This window comes from Scleropages formosus, chromosome 17 (assembly GCF_900964775.1).
Source record: "Scleropages formosus chromosome 17, fSclFor1.1, whole genome shotgun sequence".
Taxonomy (NCBI): Eukaryota; Metazoa; Chordata; class Actinopteri; order Osteoglossiformes; family Osteoglossidae; genus Scleropages; species Scleropages formosus.
In genome coordinates this window covers 1,895,026-1,915,923 of record NC_041822.1, presented here as the reverse complement: position 1 = coordinate 1,915,923, position 20,898 = coordinate 1,895,026, and the positions used below count along the sequence as shown (strand labels likewise).

The 20,898-nt window shown below is 41.6% G+C and overlaps 2 protein-coding genes across 4 annotated transcripts in view; one reads left to right on the top strand and one right to left on the bottom strand.

The window, feature by feature from the left end:
- pip5k1bb (phosphatidylinositol-4-phosphate 5-kinase, type I, beta b) overlaps positions 1–3,256 on the bottom strand; it is a 55,410-nt gene extending 52,154 nt beyond the window's left edge. Inside the window, exon 1 of the mRNA XM_018760058.2 lies at positions 2,922–3,256. The gene's annotated coding sequence lies outside the window, so the exon portion shown is untranslated. The remainder of the gene's footprint in view (positions 1–2,921) is intronic.
- Positions 3,257–7,825: 4,569 nt separating this feature from the next.
- Positions 7,826–20,592, top strand: unc45b (unc-45 myosin chaperone B). 3 transcript variants are annotated; one of them, XM_018759976.2, is made up of 21 exons: positions 7,826–7,907; positions 8,145–8,181; positions 8,663–8,824; positions 9,492–9,528; positions 9,801–9,976; positions 10,159–10,248; positions 10,369–10,536; positions 10,796–10,961; positions 11,905–12,075; positions 13,158–13,329; positions 13,801–14,101; positions 14,298–14,392; positions 14,646–14,787; positions 14,889–15,029; positions 16,343–16,470; positions 16,893–16,959; positions 17,545–17,658; positions 18,049–18,164; positions 18,385–18,502; positions 19,119–19,274; positions 19,849–20,591. In XM_018759976.2, the coding sequence occupies exons 3-21, from the start codon at positions 8,663–8,665 to the stop codon at positions 20,107–20,109; spliced, it is 2,781 nt and encodes a 926-aa protein (XP_018615492.1). In that variant the 5' UTR covers positions 7,826–7,907; positions 8,145–8,181; the 3' UTR covers positions 20,110–20,591. The 3 variants fall into 3 exon arrangements, with proteins under 3 accessions (XP_018615492.1, XP_018615491.1, XP_018615493.1); XM_018759975.2 differs by having other exon boundaries at positions 7,831–8,048; positions 8,145–8,204; positions 19,849–20,592; XM_018759977.2 differs by having other exon boundaries at positions 7,832–7,907; positions 8,145–8,204; positions 19,849–20,592.
- The last annotated feature ends 306 nt before the right edge of the window (positions 20,593–20,898 follow it).

Below are 20,898 nucleotides of genomic sequence, written 5' to 3'. Positions count from 1 at the left end.
TGAGTGGCATGGAGAAGTGTGAAGAACACACACACACACACACACATTTTCAGAACCACTTGTCCCATACGGGGTCACGGGGAACCGGAGCCTACCCGGCAACACAGGGCGTAAGGCCGGAGGGGGAGGGGACACACCCAGGACGGGACGCCAGTCCGTTGCAAGGCACCCCAAGCGGGATTCGAACCCCAGACCCACCGGACAGCAGGACCGTTGTCCAACCCACCGCGCCACCGCACCCCCGTTTTGTGTGAAGAACATTGCATGTTAAATAAAATCAAACTTTTTCCCAGCAGTGCAAAGACCTGACAAACACCTTTGTCATGTAATTTGCTCTTCGCTCTGCACACAACATTGTATAGGACTCGAGAGGTCACTATACAATAAACTTCCTGCTATAGTGGCTCTCGGGACAACATAAGAAAACTTTGTTCCCTTTGTTTAACTGTCAAGGCTCCTCACTATCTGCTTTTATGACAGTCAAGATTTCTCAACAGGTTTAATAGAGGTTTGACCTCAACTGCTAATTATTACCTCCGATTACAGACAGGCAACCCAGCCTGCAGGAGAAACCAGCACATGTCGTGGGCAGTAAGAAATGTCCTGAATACAGCTGTTGCCTTACAGTCAGAAGGTCTGTGGTTTGAATCCCATTCGTCCCAGGTGTCATGTCCTTGACCAAAGTAATTACCCTGAAATGATACTGTATGCATACCCTGCTATATAAATCAGTAAATAATACCAGGAATATATAACGTTATCAAGCTACTGTGGACAAATCCGTGAGCTAAAAGGTGGTCAACAACAATTATTATTATTATTATTATGTGTTCAAGCAGGACCTCGTGGCGCGTCTGACTCCAGATCAGAAGGTTGTGCATTCAAATCACGTTGGGGTCACATCCAAATTTCGAGGGGGCACAGTGGCACAGTAGGTTGGAGTGGGTCCTCTTTTCCAGTGGGTCTGGGGTTCGAGTCCCGCTTGGGGTGCCTTGCGACAGACTGGCATCCTGGCCTTATGCCCTCTGTTGCCGGGTAGGCTCTGGTTCCCCACAACCCTTTATGGGACAAGTGGTTCAGAAAGTGTGTGTGTTAAATAGTTCAGCAGAACAATTTTGCATATGGAGCCTGAACTTTAGAAAATGAGACTGCAAAGTCTACTTCGGGTGAACCTGCGCTTCAGGAGTAAATATTATTTAATAGGAGGTGTTTCTGTGTTTCTATGGCTTTAGTTGGTGTCTGTGCAACATTGCTAACTGGTTAACCTTGACTGACTGGTCTTGTGCTGTCTCACACATTCAGCCTCCTTCTCGGGAAAGTGTGGGAAAGGGCCGCCAAAGAGGATGCTTTCTTAAAAAAGCCCTAGAGAAAACCTTTGTATTTATTTACATTACATTTAAATTTTATTTATTTATTAGACCCCGTAAGGGACAAGCGGTTCTGAAAATGTGTGTGTGTGTGTGTATTAGACACTTTTCCTCTGAAGCAACTTCCAATGAACTCTATGTAGTGTTATGAGCCCACACATCTTATTCACCGTGGTGACTGACACTGCTAGATACACTACTTACACTGGGTCACTCATTCATCCATACATCAGTGGAACACACACTCTCTCTCTCTCTCTCTCTCTCTCTCTCTGTCACTCCCACATATTCATTTAGCTGATGCTTTTCTCCAAAGCAACACAGGATGATCACTTTGTTAGTGTTCAGCTGACACCTCTGTCAAAGATAACTTACAGTGCTAGACACACTACAGTAAACTCCCTACAATCATTCACCCGTCTGTACAGCAGGAGCACATGACACACAGGCTGTGGGCAATTTAGAGTGATCAACCTGAAACACACGAGGAAACCCACGCGAATAATATGCGGGGAACACGCAAACTCCACACTGACTGAGCGGGCATCGAACCCACGTCCGATCGAACGCCACACCCCGCTGCGCCATCGTGCCGTAAACGGTTTCTTTACTCCGAAAGGAAAAATCGGACGCGAGTCAGAATTAAATCTTTTTGGTGAAATAAGGTCAAAATGTGGGGCCAGGAGGAGGAGGGAGTGAGGAGCTGGAGCGCCGATCTGAGCGTCTCTCCTGGCGAGCGGAGAGCGGAGACCGGGGGCGGAGGGCGGGGAGAGCAGCCACCGAACCCCGGAGAACAGGGTTCCTCCTCGGTCCTCTCCGTCTCCGCAATATCGAGCCGAACCCCGTCCGCTCATACCGTCACTGTCCTTTCCCACCACAAACAGGCGATTCGGTTTTTCAAATAAAAAAGCAACAAGCTGCTTATTATTGAGGGAATTTAGCTCTTATGCATGGATGGATGTATTAATAACACGCACAGGTCTCTGTACACGGAGTACAGCGCAGGCATCGGCCCCCTGCCTGCACCATTATGTAATTTCACACGTTTCCACAGCACGCGCGCGCGCGCACACACACACAGCGCAGAGTACTCGTCCTTCTTATAACAACCATGCACACACAGCACAGCACTTTCACCATGATTCTACGCGTAAAGCCGCAGCATGTAGAGAAACCGTGTCAAAAAAAGCTAAAACGCGCCTCTCTCTATTATTATAATTATTTCGCTAAATAAAAATACAGCGGAGAGTGGGTACAGTACGGTCACGGTACAGTGGGTACAACTGAATTGTCCATTTCAGGGCAGCTGGTCCCACAGCCGGTCAAGGTTGAGGGCACAGTGTGTGTGTGTGTGTATGCGCGCGATCAGCTGCTGTGATGAAGCGCTCGTGCAGAGACCGTACGGCGTATGGAAACCTTGGCGGTGTCGGTTCCTAGTAGCCCCTGTCACTCACTCAGTGTGTCTCACACACACACACACACACACACATACACGTCCAAGGTAGACAGGTGACAGCAGAAATTTGCCCCGTTCGTTGCCCTCCGGTCTCTTACCTTCCCGACGATCCGCGTCTGCTCTTCACGGAGTGAATAACCGCACGTTTCTCCTCCGCGACTGATCAGTCTGATGGTGTCTTTATCCGGGATTCATGTGTGTGCTCTTATTCCAGCGATCCGTCTGTGCGCGTGGGATGAGCGCGTGGAACAGAGCAGCGCTGCTTCGGACTCTTTAGCGGCTCTCTGTCTCTCTCTGATTCCCCCCTTCTCTCTCTCAATCTCTCTCTCTCTCCCTCTCTCCTTATCCCTCCCTCTCTCTCTCTCTCCGTCGCTCCGGAGGAACGCGGAGTCCACCCGACTCCCCGCCCTAGCCTAGTCTGAGCGCTGTGTTACTGCCGTCCTAGCCGCGCACTGAGCGCACGTTTAAACACACACACACACACACACACACACACACACACACACACACACACACAGCGGGTACACTGTACTAGTAACAAATTAATAACCCTTAAGTGGCCGATCCAACACGCGGCTCGCCGTTCATCCTAATGCAGCCTGCAACCACATTTTTTAAATTATTATTATAATAATTTATACACCTATAGTACAGTATATATAACCGTATATATAACCATGTATGTAACCATAAAATGGAATAAACTGTATCGAATCACACGAAAACAGTTACAATTACCACACACCGCGCTTAAACAAATACAATGAATGAAATCTTTTTTTTTTCCTTTTTTCTTTTCTTCTTTTTTCAATGTACACGTTGAGTCAACGCGTCTCATGATTTTTTCACTTCAGTTCACTTCAGCGATTGTGGCCTTTGCCAAAAAATGTTGGACAGACACCCCTGCGCTTAAATATCAGCGCTGAACTGGAACCAGTCAACGTACTGACGCTTTTGGTTCATTTCATCTGCAGACGATCTAATGGACTATTTTAAAGTGCAGCAACGTAAAGCAGGACTGTTTTTCCCATAAAAAGAAATGGAAAACGTTATTAATGTGGACCGAGCGTTTAAATATTTAAACACAATGCCACATATTGATGTTTTCTTTTAAATCACAGTGAAAATTATATTAAGGATGCTGCACATGTCACCTCCCAACTTGTACCATAGTTGGACAAAATCAAAAGCATCCCCCAAATCTGGATTAAGTTTGCGTAAAAAGTGACATATTTGTGTAAGAATCAATATCGGTAACCATATGGCCGAAACCCTCCATATGACTATTCTCATGCATGAATAATACTTAATCTCCACCTTCATTAGACTGTAAACATAGGGTACATAAAAATACATTGTTAAAGTTTTGACTTGTAAAATACTGAAAATGTGAACTTAAAGGGTTTCTTTTCCCCACGTGCTCAAATTAAGTTCCATTATAAGATGATTTACTGAATATTTGGCCGGTTAATATTTAATGACATGAACAAGGATTGGTACCTGAATTGTTTCAGTTCACGACTAACAGACTGACACGGTCGGTGCCTGTTCCATACTGCATATAGTAATTGTTACTCGTGTAATTTTAGTGCAGCTTTATATCGCCACCCAGTGGACGACTTCTGAAACACACACACACACACACATTTTCAGAACCGCTTGTCCCATACGGGGTCGCGGGGAACCGGAGCCTACCTGGTAACAAAGGGCATAAGGCCGGAGGGGGAGGGGACACACCCAGGATGGGGCGCCAGTCTGTCGCAAGGCACCCCAAGCAGGAGTCGAACCCCAGACCCACTGGAGAGCAGGACCCGGTCCAACCCACTGTGCCACTGTGCCACTGCACCACCGCCCCCTCCCCCATTAGCAGAATATCCATGATTCCAAATCACCTTCCTAGTAATATTTTTTGAGATATATATAAACATTTACGTTACATTACAGGAGTAGCTGAGTAAAGGGTTATCCGGACATGATCTTAAAGTTTTAGTGCATGAACATTTCCACCTTGTGCGAACTTAAGAGATCATGGGCAAAGTGAGTCTGGAAGGGGTGAGTTTTAAGACCCTTTTTAAATGTGGACAGAGATTCAGCAGTTCAGAGTGAGAGGGGGAGATCGTTCCACCACAACGGAGCCAGAACCGAGAACCTCTGTCCTTAACCTTTTTGTGCGCGGGACCACCAGGTGGGCAGAAGTTGATGAGCGAAGTGTCTGGTCGGGGTGTAGTGGTTGATCAAGTCTTGTAAATAGCTAGGAGCAGTTCTATTGATGCATTTGTAGGCAATAACCAGGGTCTTGAATTTGATCCGGGCAGCTATAGGAAGTCAATGCAGAGAAATGAGTAGAGGAGATACGTGGGAACACTTTGGCAAGTCAAACACAACTCACAATATTTCATACAAAGGTCATGGTGGAATGCTGGAGAGAAACGTTTTTGTTTGGAGAGTAATGGCAACTAAAAATTTATCTCATTTACAGAAGAAATTGCAAATAGTATTTGACAGTGAAATTGTGAACCAGTGAAACCAAAGGTTTCTCTTTTATGTCTTGAAAGATTGCAGTTTTATTCTAGAGTTGGAAAATTTTGTCCAAGGTGACAGAAAATTTATCAGGTATGATTTACCCATTAATGCACCAGCATATTCTCACTATATCAGCTCAGGGTGAGAAGCTTGGACAAGACTGTTACAGCAGGAGCAGGACTCAAATCAGGCACCATCCTTTTACAAGACAACAGCCATAAATACTACAACATATGTGGTTAGTTAAGAACTGAGGAATTAACAGAAATCTTTATTTTCCATTACATGTTCATTCAGCTGCACACTCATAGCAAAGGCTGGTGAACTTAGTATAATAGTAGGAGGCACAATTTGCAAAAAAAGAAAATTAAACTTTTGATCAAATGTCATTCTTTGTGTTTGGAGGTGATTACAAAGATGATGTGTGTAGGCAAGGGGTCAGAGCCAATCGCAGAGCTTATTGAGAAGATTCGAGGGTGCTGATGTTTGTGCAGAGGTGTGAAAAGGGCAGCTGGATGTGGAGTAGGGATGTTGGAATGTGATCAATGCCGTGGTCAAAGCTGTGGTCAGGGATAAAACCGATGTTCGAAAGCCTGGTCACAGATCTAAACTGAGGTCGGGATTGGAGCTGAGATCATTCATTTTAGCACAGGACAAATCCAAAAACCAGGTTGAGGGGTAGAGTGAGGGTCAAAAACAATATCACAGAGCAGGAGCAAGGGAGTATGGATCTTCGGCACAGGGATATTCAGATAAGTTTTATGCAGCTACTGGTATGATGAAGATTAGTTCACATGGTGGAAAGAAACTAACTGCACTTAAATATCATGCATCTGCATCCCTCTTTCTCCTAATGTAATGAACACATTGTATTTTCTATGAGAGACAGACACGGGGATATCATACAAACTCCACACGGGCTGAGCGGGGATCAAACCCTCGTCCTCTTGCACCATCCAGGCGCTGTGAGACAACAGTGCTACTCGCTGTGGCGCCATGGCACCATATTGTACCTACTGTATCTATGGTAGTCTTGTAGTAAACTGACATTTGGACACATTTTTAGGTCATACTGAATAAAAAATATAAAAAAACAAAAGATTACCAGATCTAAATATTATTAAGTTCATCCACCTACAAATAATATGCTGAAACCACAATACTGAGGCACACATGGGTGTTCCAGCTTGGCCCAGTGACCAGAGAAGGGCAGTGGGTGCAGTGCTTATTCTGCCTCTCTACAGGGAGAAAGTATAGTCAAAACCAGGATTCTTTCGAAACAAACTAATTGAACAAAACGCAAAACAGCTTCTCAGTTCAAAAGAAGAAGCAAAACCTCCATGGTGACCAACAACTCATGACTTCGAACCACAGCAGATATCTTGCCATGATCTTAACCACAACAAACCCAAGACCCAGAGCACATTCTCACCCTACTCTTCTCGTTTAAAGAATCCCAGCCTCTCTGCCCCCTACTGCACATTACCTTTCAGAATTTATTTTCTATTACAACCCAGCTGATGTCCATGCTATTAAACCTCCAAAATTATCTCAGAGTTTTAAATCTGTCTCCTCATTTGCTGCAACCAGGATGTCTGACATGAAACAAAATGTTATTGAGAAGGACATTCTACGCATTCCACTCATTAAGTTCTAAGATCAGCCATTGTGAGTACTAAGCATAGTAAGGACTTTCTCCAAAAAACTTATTTCAGTTCAGATGGCCACCTTACATCTAAAGTGAAACCCCCCCCAGCATGCAAACTCAGACCTCCTGTGAGTAATGCTTGGATCTGAGGATTTTGTGGTCAAGTCACAGTGTACCTTCAGCTGTTGTAGCTGTTGTGCTTTAACACCTGACTCTCAGACACAAAGAACACCAACAGCCCTTGACTTTATGTCTCCCTTGTCACACCTCCACATACCAAGTCAAAGAAAGCTTTGGAAGCTGGGATGTGGCTGCACCTGGAAGCGCCTGGAACTTCTAGTGATGGCGGGGCTACCCCACCCGTTGCTCGCACACTCGAGAGCCTTCCCTCTCCCCTTTCTAGAAGTTGCCAGGCTTCCGGGTATTCGTACATCTGTTGACAGCTGTCTCTCTCAGCCCTACCCCCTCCTGTGAAAGGCAGAGCAGATACTTCATAGTGAGTGCTCAGCTGTTATCCTTACTCCTTAAATAGACATACCTAGGGTGAGACCACTTCGCAAGGGGTGACTCTTGACTTAAAGCAGTCAATTGCTTTGTTATTTTAATCTATAATGTTTAGCATGTTGAGTCTTCTTTCTGGTGACGTTGAGCGTAACTATTTGAATGCTGTATTGAAGCGCTGAGTTCCTTTGGATTTAAACAAGAAGGATTCCTTGGCTCCGTAGGCCCCTTCCCACGCCGGACTTGTAGTGACAGCTCTTGACACCTTGGCTCTTGCCCATCTCATTGAGATATATATGGAGCACGGTGTCCACCGGGACAAGAGTTCAGCAACACAGCAATTACTGAGACAAGCAGTATACACCGCAGGCCAGGGTTAGAGAAGCAAGGGCAGGCACTCAAAGTTATAAAGGTACTACGTGCAGCAAGGTTTCATTTATACTGGACATTATGGTGTTGATGTAAACTAGATGATGGGGTAGCTAATATTGTTTTATGATGGGGGATAGAGGGGACATGAAGTTCATTCTCCACATGTCAGATCGTGTCAATGGTGAGGGTTCACAGGGCCACAAATTAATGCCCAAATAAGGATGAAGAGATAGTGCTTTACAGTTTGAGATAACATGTGTTGTGCCATTTGCTGCAGGGATTTCAGGTGAAGAGTACAGCGCAAAGAGGAGAAGGTAAGACCGGAATCGTGTACACAGTGAGTTTTTTGCCTTTTAATCACTTCACTAGATAAATCACTTAAACACTGACTTTATTATTCATTTTTGTGTGTTAAATTGTAACATGCGGAATAAAAACTGTTAGTTTAGGCTGAGACACGAAAGTCCCATCAGTTGAAAAATATGGTTTTGTTTGACAAAATGCAAATTACAATAATTTTATCTTAAATCTATCGTTATTTACCCTGATTTAATTACTGATTGAAATACTTCATATGAATATTGTCAATGTTCTTTTAGACATAGCCAAAATCACACTATAATATGTCATAACTGATTTTTTTTTCAGGAACTGCAAAAATATTTGCTTTTTTGTTTGAAAAAATATTTGGAGATACTACCATACACGTGTGGTATTTTTAGCATATCATATACTGAGCATTTAATGTATTCCTCCATTTATTTGTGGGTCTCACATCCTTTGTTTTTATTCCAGATGGGAGACCCAGTACAGTTTAAAGACGAAGGAAACAAACACTTCCAGGCAGGTGATATTGACAAGGCCATCGAGTGCTACACAAATGCCATCAAGACCTGCAAAGACAAGATGTTACTAGGAGTCATTCACAGGAACAGATCTGCCTGCTACCTGAAGAAGGTAACAGACCACATTGCTATGCATACATACATAAATATATATTAATTTCAGTGGAAGGGTCCAGTCACACAGCAGTGCAGGACTTGTGTTTGAATGACAGGGCTTAAAATGCTTCCTCCTACTGTAATACATTTGATCAAGGTACTTACCCTGAATTGCTCTAATAACAATTACCAGACTGTGTAAAAGAGAAAAATCATTGTACACTACTTTGCATTTTATTCTATTGAAACCTTACATTGTAAGTTGCTTTGGAAAAAAAACCTGATCATGTAAATACATGTAAATATAAGGTTTTTATTTTTATTAAATACGCGATTTGGTAAATACAAAGAACTTAAGGAGTCGAAAATACCGTAAATTAGTTTGTGTACATCATGACAGATGTTTTTGGGACAATTGTTACAAGATTAAGAGCTTAAGTTGTTCACAGAATGTGTTAATTATTGCAATATGAAACCCTTCATATTAGAAAGTATTCTAAGTAACGTAAATAATACGGCTGATAACATTTACAAATCAAGCATCTATGTTTCCTACAACTAAACAGTCAGCTTCATTTTTTACCAACTGATAAGGTGGGGCTCATTCATTGTGTGTGGTCACCATGGAATGGTAACGGTACTTCTTGCTCCTTTTCTTAAACCTGTCTCATTTTTTTACTTAGGAGAACTATGCCCAAGCAGCTTCAGATGCTTCCAGAGGTGAGTGAAATCCCTGAAAGTCAAATCCAGTTGCTCTGAAAACTTCATGGAGGGATTTTTACACACACCATAATCTGCCACATTCTGTGTGGCCAACCACAATAACCTGAAAAAACATTTACAGTAGGTAGATCCTTCTCTACGTAAAGAGTGGCAGACATATGACGTGCTATGTCTGTTCTTTGTAAGTGGGTACAATGAGCTGAAAAAAGTGACACTCTGCAGACCTGTGTGGTGTCTTCATAATTTCCATATGCGTTCTCCTTGAAAAGCGATTGACGTGAACGCCTCGGACATCAAAGCCCTATATAGGAGATGTCAAGCTTACGAGAAACTGGGCAAACTGGACATGGCCTTTAAAGACGTGCAGAGGTGTGCCACCATTGAGCCGAAGAACAAGACTTTTCTGGAAACCTTGAGGAGGCTAGGGGCAGAGATCCAGCAGAAGGTCAGCTGCCTGTCCTGGGAACTGATTGCTAAAGATTTAAAAGAATGAAAAATTTAGCAAGCATGTTGCTTGACTGACCTGCAAAATGTTACCTTCCTGAAGATTAAGAATTACTTGCTTCATAGCTGATTATTTTAGTGTGATTTTTATAACTCTGGCAAGAATTCTGCAATATTTCACAGCTGAAGACGACGTTCTCTACGGATTCCAGAGTGCAAAACATGTTTGATATTTTGCTCGAGGAAGAAGCAGATAAAGAAAAGAAAGAGAAGGTAGAGAATACTGGAAAAGCTGAATAGAAACATTTCTTTCTGATATCATCTATCATTTTGACCATTTTCCTGCAAGATTTTTGATTTAACTAATGCTATGGTTGCGTCCTCCTTCTGAAGGCTGCAAACAACTTGATAGTGCTGGCAAGAGAAGATGCAGGAGCAGAGAGAATCTTCCAGAACAACGGCATGTCGCTGCTCATCCAGCTCATCGACACGGGAAAACCTGAGATGGTTCTGGCTGCCATTAGAACCCTTTCAGGAATGTGCACTGGACACAAGGCCCGGGTGAGAGATACTGGATGGATCTGGGAGGATGGGGTCACTTACAGCTCTCTCATGCACACAGTATCATGATATGACTTTACATTTTTGACTCTGCAATGTTTTATAAAGAGATTAAATCAAGTTCACTGCACAAGTCTTGCTTCCACTAGTTTGTGCATTACATATTAGACTTTTAAAAGTTTTCTGGACATTCCTTTTGGACAGTACTTCATATGGGAATCCAGTAAGTAACGCCTTGTCCTTATCTGTCTGTATTTAGGCGACAGCTATCATCTACTTTGTTGGAATTGACAAGCTCTGCAGCATAATGGCAACGGACAACGAAGAAATTGCAGTGGCAACCTGTAACTTGTTCCAGTGTGTCTACGACTCCCTTACCGGAGGAGACAAGAGGGTTTATGGGAAGGAAGAGTCTCTAGTCCTGGGTAGGCATGCCATCAACACTGTTGCACTTATGTGAATTAAGAGTAAGCTGGAGAACTCATGCTAATATGCAGATAGAGTAGCAGCTGCAGTAAAATGTGGTAATTTCAGAAAATGGAATTTAGCTGCCTAAATAAGTAACAGATGAAATAATTACCTTTAGTGAGGACCCATCTCTGGTAAATAGCCCATGGTGTAGTGGTCCAAAGGTTGCAAGTTTGATCCCTACCCTTGAGCAAGGTACTTGCATTGATCCACTAAAAATTACCCAGCTATATAAATGGGTAAATAATTGTAACCTTATCACTGTAAGCTGCTTTGGAGAAAAGTGCCAGATAAATGTAAATCACTTTATTCCACAGGGAAAAACAAGAATCAAGGATTGTTAACTGTATAATTTAAACAAATGCATTACGAGTCGGTAGTAAAGACATGGACATGCAACCTAAAGGTAGTAAGTTCAAGTCCCATTCCTTAGTACTGTTGTAGTACCTTATAGCAAGGTACTTTCTTGCTTCAGTAGAAATACACAGCTGTATAAATGTGCCAAATGTGTTCACAGACTGTTGGCTAAGCAACAAATAAATAATAATTATACCACAATTTATCCAAAGGGATCGTCTTTCACAAGGCATTCCATTTACAAGTTTGAACAGGAAACAAGTCAACATGGTTAACGCTTGTAGGTTGCTTTGCTTTCACTCTTTTGACCAGTTCATCCCATATTCGTATTGCTCAGAGTCTTCTGGTATACTCAGACTTTTGAGTACTATATATGAAATATGGATTAGTTGACTTTACATGGCAGGATCATTAATAATAATGACAACTCTTTGTTTCTGAGGCACAAATGGTGTGATGTAAAAGCGCAACCAACATGTATGTCTAGAACAACAAAAAAGTAAGGATGATCCAGGAATGTGTTCCTATCACCTCCTATCACAGATTCGACAAAGGACCTGAAGACCATCCTGTTAGCCCTCCTGGACATGATAGTCAACAAAAACGTCTCAGGACATGGACGAGACCAGGCCCTCAATCTGCTGAGCAAAAATGTGCCCAGAAAGGACAAGAAAGACCAGGATCATTCAAAGACTCTATTTACTATTGACCATGGTGAGCATCCAAGAAATGCATGAAGTATTGGCAGATATGTAAAACCTACAAAGCCAATAAAGAAAAAATATTTAGTTTTTTACAAAAGCTATCTTTTTATTGATTCGCAATAACAGTAAAGCTGTGTTCCAGCAACATAAAGGCAGCATCCCAGAAACACTATGAATACATCAACATAAATAAAGAATGAAAAATTGCAATATTTCAAATGTGTGTTCAAGTACCATAGTCCATCAAGTCCACTATCCAAAAAGGTTCCCAAACTTTGTATGAGTTATATTACAGAATAAAAGTTACTTTTTCTGAGTAGAAGAAAATTCATCACATGGTCATTCATATATTGTTTTTACAGAGGGAACTTCAGGTATAGACCACAACAAAACATTACTACTGAATTATTAAAGCTAAAAGAAGAAATGGTAACACAGGCTGCAGAATGTTGCTACTGTAACTTGTTTTTCAACATATGTAAAAATACGAGGGTACCATATGAAGTGAGCACTGTTTTGAACTTCCCGATTTTCAAAGATTGTGGGGGTATTTTTCATAAACTGGACATAACTGGGTATTAAACCTAGAAAAACTTATTTTATCATTATTTAATTTTTTCGACAGTTAAACTAATGAAATATTTATACAAATATTTCTTGTTTCAAAAACATTGCATTACCAGAAATGTTTTGGTATGCTGGTTCAGTGTTGGCTTCATGTTCTTCATATCTGGTATACCTAAAACATTCTACAATTAATCTCAGTCGTAAAATCCAGTGTTTTGTTCTTGGAAAATACGCACCATTTTTAATCTCAGGTTTAGGGTATTCATCTGTCATCTTGAAATTTTGATGGTGCACTTTAATGGGAGTACAATTCATGTTAATATTAATACTATCAAGTCCATTTTAAGTCCCCCTTAATTTACAGCTGTAAATTGTCATATTTTTGCATTTATCTACATGAAGCTTGGAAGGCTTTGCTCACTTCACATGAGCAAACAAGTAAAGGAGTTTAGGCAATGGCAGCTGTGGTTTCCTAAATGTTTAGAATGGTTATATTCAGTTCCTGCACGTATACCTGCATTCCAGGCCTGAAAAAGATTTTGAAGGTTTGTGGACAGGTGCCTGACCTCCCCAACCAGCTGCCCATGACAGACAACACCCAGCTCATTGCCAGTATCCTCCTCAACAAGCTGTATGATGACTTACGATGTGATCCCGAAAGAGACAATTTCCGCGACATCTGCGATGAGTACATCAAGTAAGTACTACACCCTATGTCCATGGAGGGGTCCATTACATTTGTTAGAATCCACTGTCCATTCAGGTTCCAGTGTAGTAACTTTCTCATGTGTGATCCTTTAAAATTTAGGTAATCTAGTCTATTTCATATTGGATTCTTAGTTATGTGTAATTTTTATTTTTACGTTGATCAAAGGTGACTCCAAGCAGATTAGCTAGTGGAATAAAGAAGTTTCAAACCATAATTCAGAAAGGAGTGCTAGACTGAGCTGTTCCATCGTCAAGAGTGTGGTAGCTCGTCATTTTGTTTCACGTCACAAGAGTAACAAACACACACACAAAAATGTGTGAAAGTTACATATGGAAATTCATCAGCAGACACTCTTTTTCCAACTTTAAACTGTTTCCGTGTTTTTTATGATGCATGCTGCATTTGTCCATTCATATTCAACAATTCACAATGTATTTTTCTGTTTTCCTCTGTTTACAGAAACAAATTTGATCCCAACAACATGGACAAGAATATCCATGCCATCAATGCCCTCTCAGGTTTGCTGCAGGGTCCATTTGAAGTGGGAAACATACTGGCTGGCCGCCAGGGAGTGATGGAGATGATGGTGGCTTTGTGTGGCTCAGAGCGAGAGGTGGATCAACTGGTTGCTGTGGAGGCCCTCATTCATGCCTCCAGCAAGATGAGTCGCGCTTCTTTCATCATCACCAATGGCGTGTCTCTCCTCAAGGATATATACAAGAAGACCAAGAATGAGAAGATTAAGATCCGTGCCTTGGTGGTGAGTAGGGTTGTATTTCTTTGGATCAGACAATAGGTTTCAAATCAACATGGTCTAATTTCAGTGTTTAAGCTTCTCAAAATGTATTGGCTCAACAGATGCCCATATTGTTTATATACATCATGCATCAGAAGCTTTATAAATGTTATGCAAACAATTCAACTGTGCAGAGCTTACTTCTTGAGTCCTCCTTTAGGGTCTTTGCAAGCTGGGTTCTGCTGGTGGTGATGACTACAGTATGAGGCAGTTTGCAGAGGGCTCCACGGAGAAGCTGGCCAAGCAGTGCCGAAAGTGAGCATACGCTATGCAAGGTCTCCCATGCACTCATTAGGAGGAGGGTATTTATTCACATTAAAAAAAACATTACTGCCAAAAATGGTCAGATTAAAATGTACATAAAAATGAATTACATAATAAGAACAGGATGACATTCTACTGTCAAAGCAGAGCCTATTTAATATGTATATAACTAGAGAAGGATATTTCAGCTCCAATTTTTCTGTTCATGCATGGCTATGATTTTATCTCATTTTCCTTGTTGCAGATGGCTTTGCAATCCAAGCATTGATGTACGTACCAGGAAGTGGGCAATTGAGGGCTTGGCGTACCTGACAAATGATGCAGATGTGAAGGACGACTTTGTTGAAGATGAACCTGCAATGAGAGCCATGTTTGAACTTTCTAAGGTATCTTTGAAAGTCACTAGAGAAAACAAAAAAAATAATGTGAAAACTTATTTTTCTTGTAAATTTAAAAAAAACAATAAAACATGTTTCCATGCGATCAGTCTACAGACAAGACCATTCTCTATGCTGTGGCCTGCACCCTGGTCAACTGCACCAACAGCTATGACAAGAAGGAAATTATTCCAGAGCTTGTTCAGCTGGCCCAGTTCTCCAAGCAGCATGTCCCCGAGCAGCACCCCAAGGTAACAAAGCTGTCCTCACAACACTCTATGAAAACTGTCCAGAGTCCTACCTAAAGTTGCCTTCACTGTGTTTTTCTGGTAAAGCCAACAGTCTGGGCATCTCATAGCTGATTCAGTAGTGCACACACACACATTGTCTGAAACCGCTTGTCCCATGCAGGGTTGCGGGGAGACAGAGCCTATCCCGGCAACACAGGGCATAAGGCTGGAGGGGGAGGGGACACACCCAGGACAGGACGCCAGTCCATTGCAAGGCACCCCAAGTGGGACTTGAATCCCAGATCCACCAGAGAGAAGGACCTGGTCAAACCCCCCTGCGCCACCACACCCCACTGATTCAGTAGTCATATCATGCTAATAAATTAACCAAGAATAAATTGTGCTCTTCACAAGGATACAGAAAAAAATATATTAAAATAAAACAAAGTCATTTTTGGTGGGAATGGGGCTGGAAGTCTGCTGTGTGATTTTAGTTCAGCTTTTTGAGTTTTGTGAGAACCATGATAGTCTGTCTCTGGTTTAATCAGTTACCGTGAGTGTATAACATAAAAATGAACACACACACACACACACACACACACACACACACACACACACACACACACACACACACACTTTCAGAACCGCTTGTCCCTTACGGGGGTCACGGGGAACTGGAGCCTAACCCGGCAACACAGGGCGTAAGGCCGGAGGGGGAGGGGACACACCCAGGACGGGACGCCAGTCCGCCGCAAGGCACCCCAAGCGGGATTCGAACCCCAGACCCACTGGAGAGTAGGACTGTGGTCCAACCCACTGCGCCACCGCACCCCCCTGATTCAGTAGTCATATCATGCTAATAAATTAACCAAGAATAAATTGTGCTCTTCACAAGGATACAGAAAAAAATATATTAAAATAAAACAAAGTCATTTTTGGTGGGAATGGGGCTGGAAGTCTGCTGTGTGATTTTAGTTCAGCTTTTTGAGTTTTGTGAGAACCATGATAGTCTGTCTCTGGTTTAATCAGTTACCGTGAGTGTATAACATAAAAATGAACATTTTAGAGAATTCTATTGAGCTTTGGATAATAATCTTTTAAGTACAATTTGAGTATATACTCAAATATATAGTCAAATATTGAGTATATACTCATATATTTCTCGTTCACATACCAGAAAGGGTGATACAGTGATTGCAATAACAGACCACAGCTTTGTTGTTTCACTAGCTATATGTGATAAGTGTGGAAATAAGTGCCAGTGCAGAAAGACGATTCAGATTTATAGTACAGTGTTTGGATGTTACAATCACAAAGTGCTTGTCTGCCCACAGGACAAGAAGGATTTTGTTGCGAAGCGGGTGAAGCGACTGCTAAAGGCTGGGGTGATCTCTGCCCTCACCTGCATGGTCAAGGCAGACAGTTCCATCCTAACTGACCAGACCAAAGAGATGCTGGCGAGGTCAGTTACACATTTATTCATTTAGGTGATGCTTTTCTCTGAAGCAACTTACAATGTTAAACTATTTAGTTATTTACCCATTTAAACAGCTGGGTAATGTTACTGGAGCAATTTTAGGGTAAGTACTTTGCTCAAGGGGACTACAACCAGATGGGGGGATTGAGCACAAGGGAGGTAACACTACCCACTACGCTAGCGGCAGTCCCCCCCTGGACTTGGATCCAAAATGACGACCGCAGAATACCGATAGAGATGTAACATTTTTTAAAAATTTCAAGCCACCCAGAAATCTTTTCAGATTTGTTGCATTTAGACAATAAAAATATGACCATGGAAGTCCATCAGAAGTGAGAGTTCAACCAACAAGTTACAGTGGTATGTCTCAACTTTGAGGATTTTCCTTCCTCTCATTGTCTCTGCAGAGTGTTTCTAGCCCTAGCAGAAGATGCTAAGGACCGCGGCACTATCGTTGCCCAAGGAGGAGGAAAGGTGAGACTTCTGTGATTTTGGATTCAAAAATATTACTTGTCTCCTATTGATAGTCAAAGCAGTTTGTGCTCACTATTGCACAATACAGCCATGTTATTAAAGCACAGAATACAATGGCTATCGATTAATCACTGCAAAGTCAAGTATATATTAAAATGAAAGTTCTGTTTTAAATTTCTGTGATTTTTTTTTTTTTGTTTGTTTTACATACCTAACCCTGTTTGTTTGCTGGTCCAACCCATTCCATAAGCTCAACTATACAGTCTCACTGTCTTCTGCAAGCCCCGTGTCTCAAGAGATTCTTGAAGCTAAATTACATGTTGCAGAAACCAAAAAAAGTTCTAACTTTCTGATGGCCGTGATATACAATTTACTTGTGCTAAGAAAAACATTTACATTTATTCATTTAGCAGATGCTTTTCTCCAAAGTGATGTACATCTCAGCAAAAATACAATTTTTCTATTAAATACAAATACATTGGAGTCTTATCTCTCTGTGTTTTATAATCTCATGCTTTGTGAAGTTTTGTGTTCAATTCATCCGGGAATTGAGTGTTAACCTGTTTGTGGGGCTGTATGATGCAGGCACTGATTCCACTGGCTCTGGAGGGTACTGAAGCAGGCAAAATCAGAGCCTCCCATGCTCTTGCCAAAATTGCTGCCATCTCAAACCCAGATATTGCTTTCCCTGGAGAGAGGGTAGGTTACCACTCCATCCATAGCGGGCAAGCAAAGGTTTATTTTTCTCTCAGTTCTGTGGCTCAGGAATTTTTTTTTTCCTTTCCTTAGTTGCCAGATAGCATATTTCTTAAATATTAAACTTGACATTACATAACATGCACTCTGTTTTACATTACTCCGTCGCCTTTTTTGGAAAGACTTCTATTAAAAAGAAATTGAACTGCGCTCTGTGTCACTGCATGAGAAGAGTGCTCTATAAAAAAAAAAAAAATAATAATAATAATAATAATAATAATAACTGAACTGATTTTGTAAATATAGTGTTTCATACTGCAGAACAAGTTGAAACGTGGCCCTAGTGGAAATTTTTGTCTGTCTTTGCTATACTTCACCTTCGGTCTGTGACAGATATACGAAGTTGTGCGACCCCTGGTCAGCCTCCTCAACACCGAGCGAGATGGCCTGCAGAACTATGAGGCTCTCATGGGCCTCACAAACCTGGCAGCACTGAACGATAAACTAAGGTGAGCCTTCGGTTTGAATCCTGCCCCTGCTATGCTATCTTTGAATTACAACCCTTTACTGATTCATTAAGAATATTCTGCATGTCAAATGTGCCAGATTTGTTACCTAAACTTATACATTGCCTTAGACAAAGATGTCAGCTAAATTAAGCTTAATAATATTATACAACAACTGGAGTTACTAATTACAGCAAAACAATCCCTTATTCCTGGGTTTCAGGGTCAAGATCATAAAAGAAAAAGCTCTTCCAGAGATTGAAAACTACATGTTTGAAGAGCACGAGCAGATCAGACAAGCAGCTACTGAGTGCATGTGCAACCTGGTGGTCTGCAAAGAGGTGAGCAGCACATATTACACTGACAATAACCTTGTGTTGGTACAGTTCTTTCAAAACTGTTAGTCTTGAAGAATGCTCTTGGAATCACTAGACTTGCCAACAGTGGTAAAAAATAAGTTCACTATCCAGACTAAATGTTTGACTGTTATAATTTGAACATTGAGATAAGTGCTATTCTAGCTGCTTATCCATTTTACAACATGCACATGAATTTATTGTTCAACATTATAAAACACTATTTTATAATTTTTCAAACATTTCAGTTGAAAATGGAGTTAACACTTCTCAGGACACTATGAACATGTGCAGGATCCCAAACAAATATAATTTAATTACTTAAACAATTACCTGGTTTCTGAATTACTGAAATTTAAGACCAGATAACAATAGCACTGCCTCTTTATGTAAATGAACATGAACCATTAATTATATTTATGATAAAGATAAGAACTAAATCTCTGCTTGAGTGATATTGAAAAGCCCAGTGCTCCTGCTACTCTGTGTTCACATGCATTACTTGTTTTATGGTTCTTAGTTCATGCTTGTATGTTGTAAGATGGTAACTGGAAAAATTGGTCAGTAGGTGTAACCCATGGTCTATATCATGTTGAACCAGGTGCAGGAGCGCTACATGGAGGATGGAAATGACAAGCTGAAACTGCTGGTGTTGCTCTGCAGCGAGGATGATGAGAAGCTCCAGAGAGCAGCAGCCGGGGCCCTGGCTATGCTCACTGCTGCACAAAAGAAGCTCTGCACCAAACTCACACTGGTGGTGTGTGTCCGACCCCTCTGTGACCTTTCAGTCAGCTCACTCCTCACTCCACTGGACACACACTTTCACTGCAGATTTGTCAAGCACTACAATGCATCCATCATGTTCCTGTACCACACTATGGTCCACTGCATCTGCAGTTTTCATCTAGAATTAAAGCGTTCTGTTACGAACAATTCATATTTACCTGGTACCCTTGCCCAAGAAACTCAAAGTGCTGGATACTCCACGCTAAGCTATTTATAATGATGTACCCATCCATACAATGGAGCAATATAAAACACTCAGTCACTCACTCATATACACTAAGGACAAATTAGAGTCACCAATTTACTTTAAACACTCCTTTGGACTGTGGGAGGAAATGCACCCAGACAAAATCCGCATGAGCAAGTGAAGAACAAGCAATCTCAACAGCCCACATGTGAAGAGTCCAAGTTAGGCACTAGTGCTAGGTGCTGCACCACAGTAAAAGAATACTGTTCTTTCACTTCTAGCAGATGGCTGCTAGCAATGACTTATATTAGATGAGCACTGATCCATGTGCACCTACTTTCTCTCGTTATTCCTGCAGACGGTACAGTGGATGGAGATCCTGCAGAGACTCTGCCTCCATGACAACCTCCAGGTCCAGCACAGAGGCCTCGTCATTGTCTACAACATGCTCAACGCTGATTCAGAGCTCGCAAAGAAGCTGATTGAGAGTGAAATTCTGGAGATTCTCAGTGTCATTGGCAAGCAGGAGGACAACCCAAGCAAGCAGGAAGTGATTGATGTGGCTCGTTCCTGTCTGGTCAAGGCCATGGACCTTGGACTTATCAAACCCTTCTCGTGAACTTGTGACTGACAGGAAGACAGTGCTAGAGCTTCTCTTTTATTCACATGGTTTTTTACAAGTGGTCAAAGTAGGGCCAACTTTCTGGTGGAGGACTGAGATGCCTTTCAAAATAAGAACATTTATTTCATAAGATGTAGCACAACTGTCATGAGTTCTTGTTTTTCATTCTGTTTTTTCAAAATATCTGTATTAGAAATGGCTGAAATTTACCCTGGTTGATCAACAGATAATATATACTGTGATGTGCCTTCTTGGTATTTAACGATGCCCATATTTTTCATTTTATGATTTGATAAAAATGTAATTTGTACTCAGATAAATTTTTGAGAAATTGCTCCTTTCACAATGGTTTTTGATATCAATACTTTTCGCCTATACTTAAACACAGTTGTAAAGAAAAAACCAATTACTTAGTAATGTTTCTGTCACCCTTTTTGTTACTTTTGAAATTTTCACATTTAATGTTTTAATTTTCTCTCACAAAAAACTTAAGTCATTATTACCTTAAATCATGATGAGTGCTGTCAATTTCACTAGTTATTGTTGGCTGTCAGTCACTTTTAAGGTGAACAATTAAAAAAAGTTCTTCACAGTCAGCTGACTTTCATTGATTTCATTATCCAGGTTCGCTGGCAATGAGAACAATCAGTTTAGTTTTGATTGATCAATGCTACAGCTGAACGTTGTACCAGGGATGATCGAGACATGGTTAAAGGAACAAAGTGAAGGTCATGGCTGTGGGAGACAAGATTCAGGGGACAAGGGTGGGATTGAGGACAGAAGATG

Bases quoted from the DNA above. Each gene is read 5' to 3' on its own strand.
- unc45b (XM_018759975.2), top strand. The intron at 8,825-9,491 runs GTAACAGACCAC...TTTTTTACTTAG, and splicing joins CTGCCTGCTACCTGAAGAAG to GAGAACTATGCCCAAGCAGC. The intron at 15,030-16,342 runs GTAACAAAGCTG...GTCTGCCCACAG, and splicing joins TCCCCGAGCAGCACCCCAAG to GACAAGAAGGATTTTGTTGC.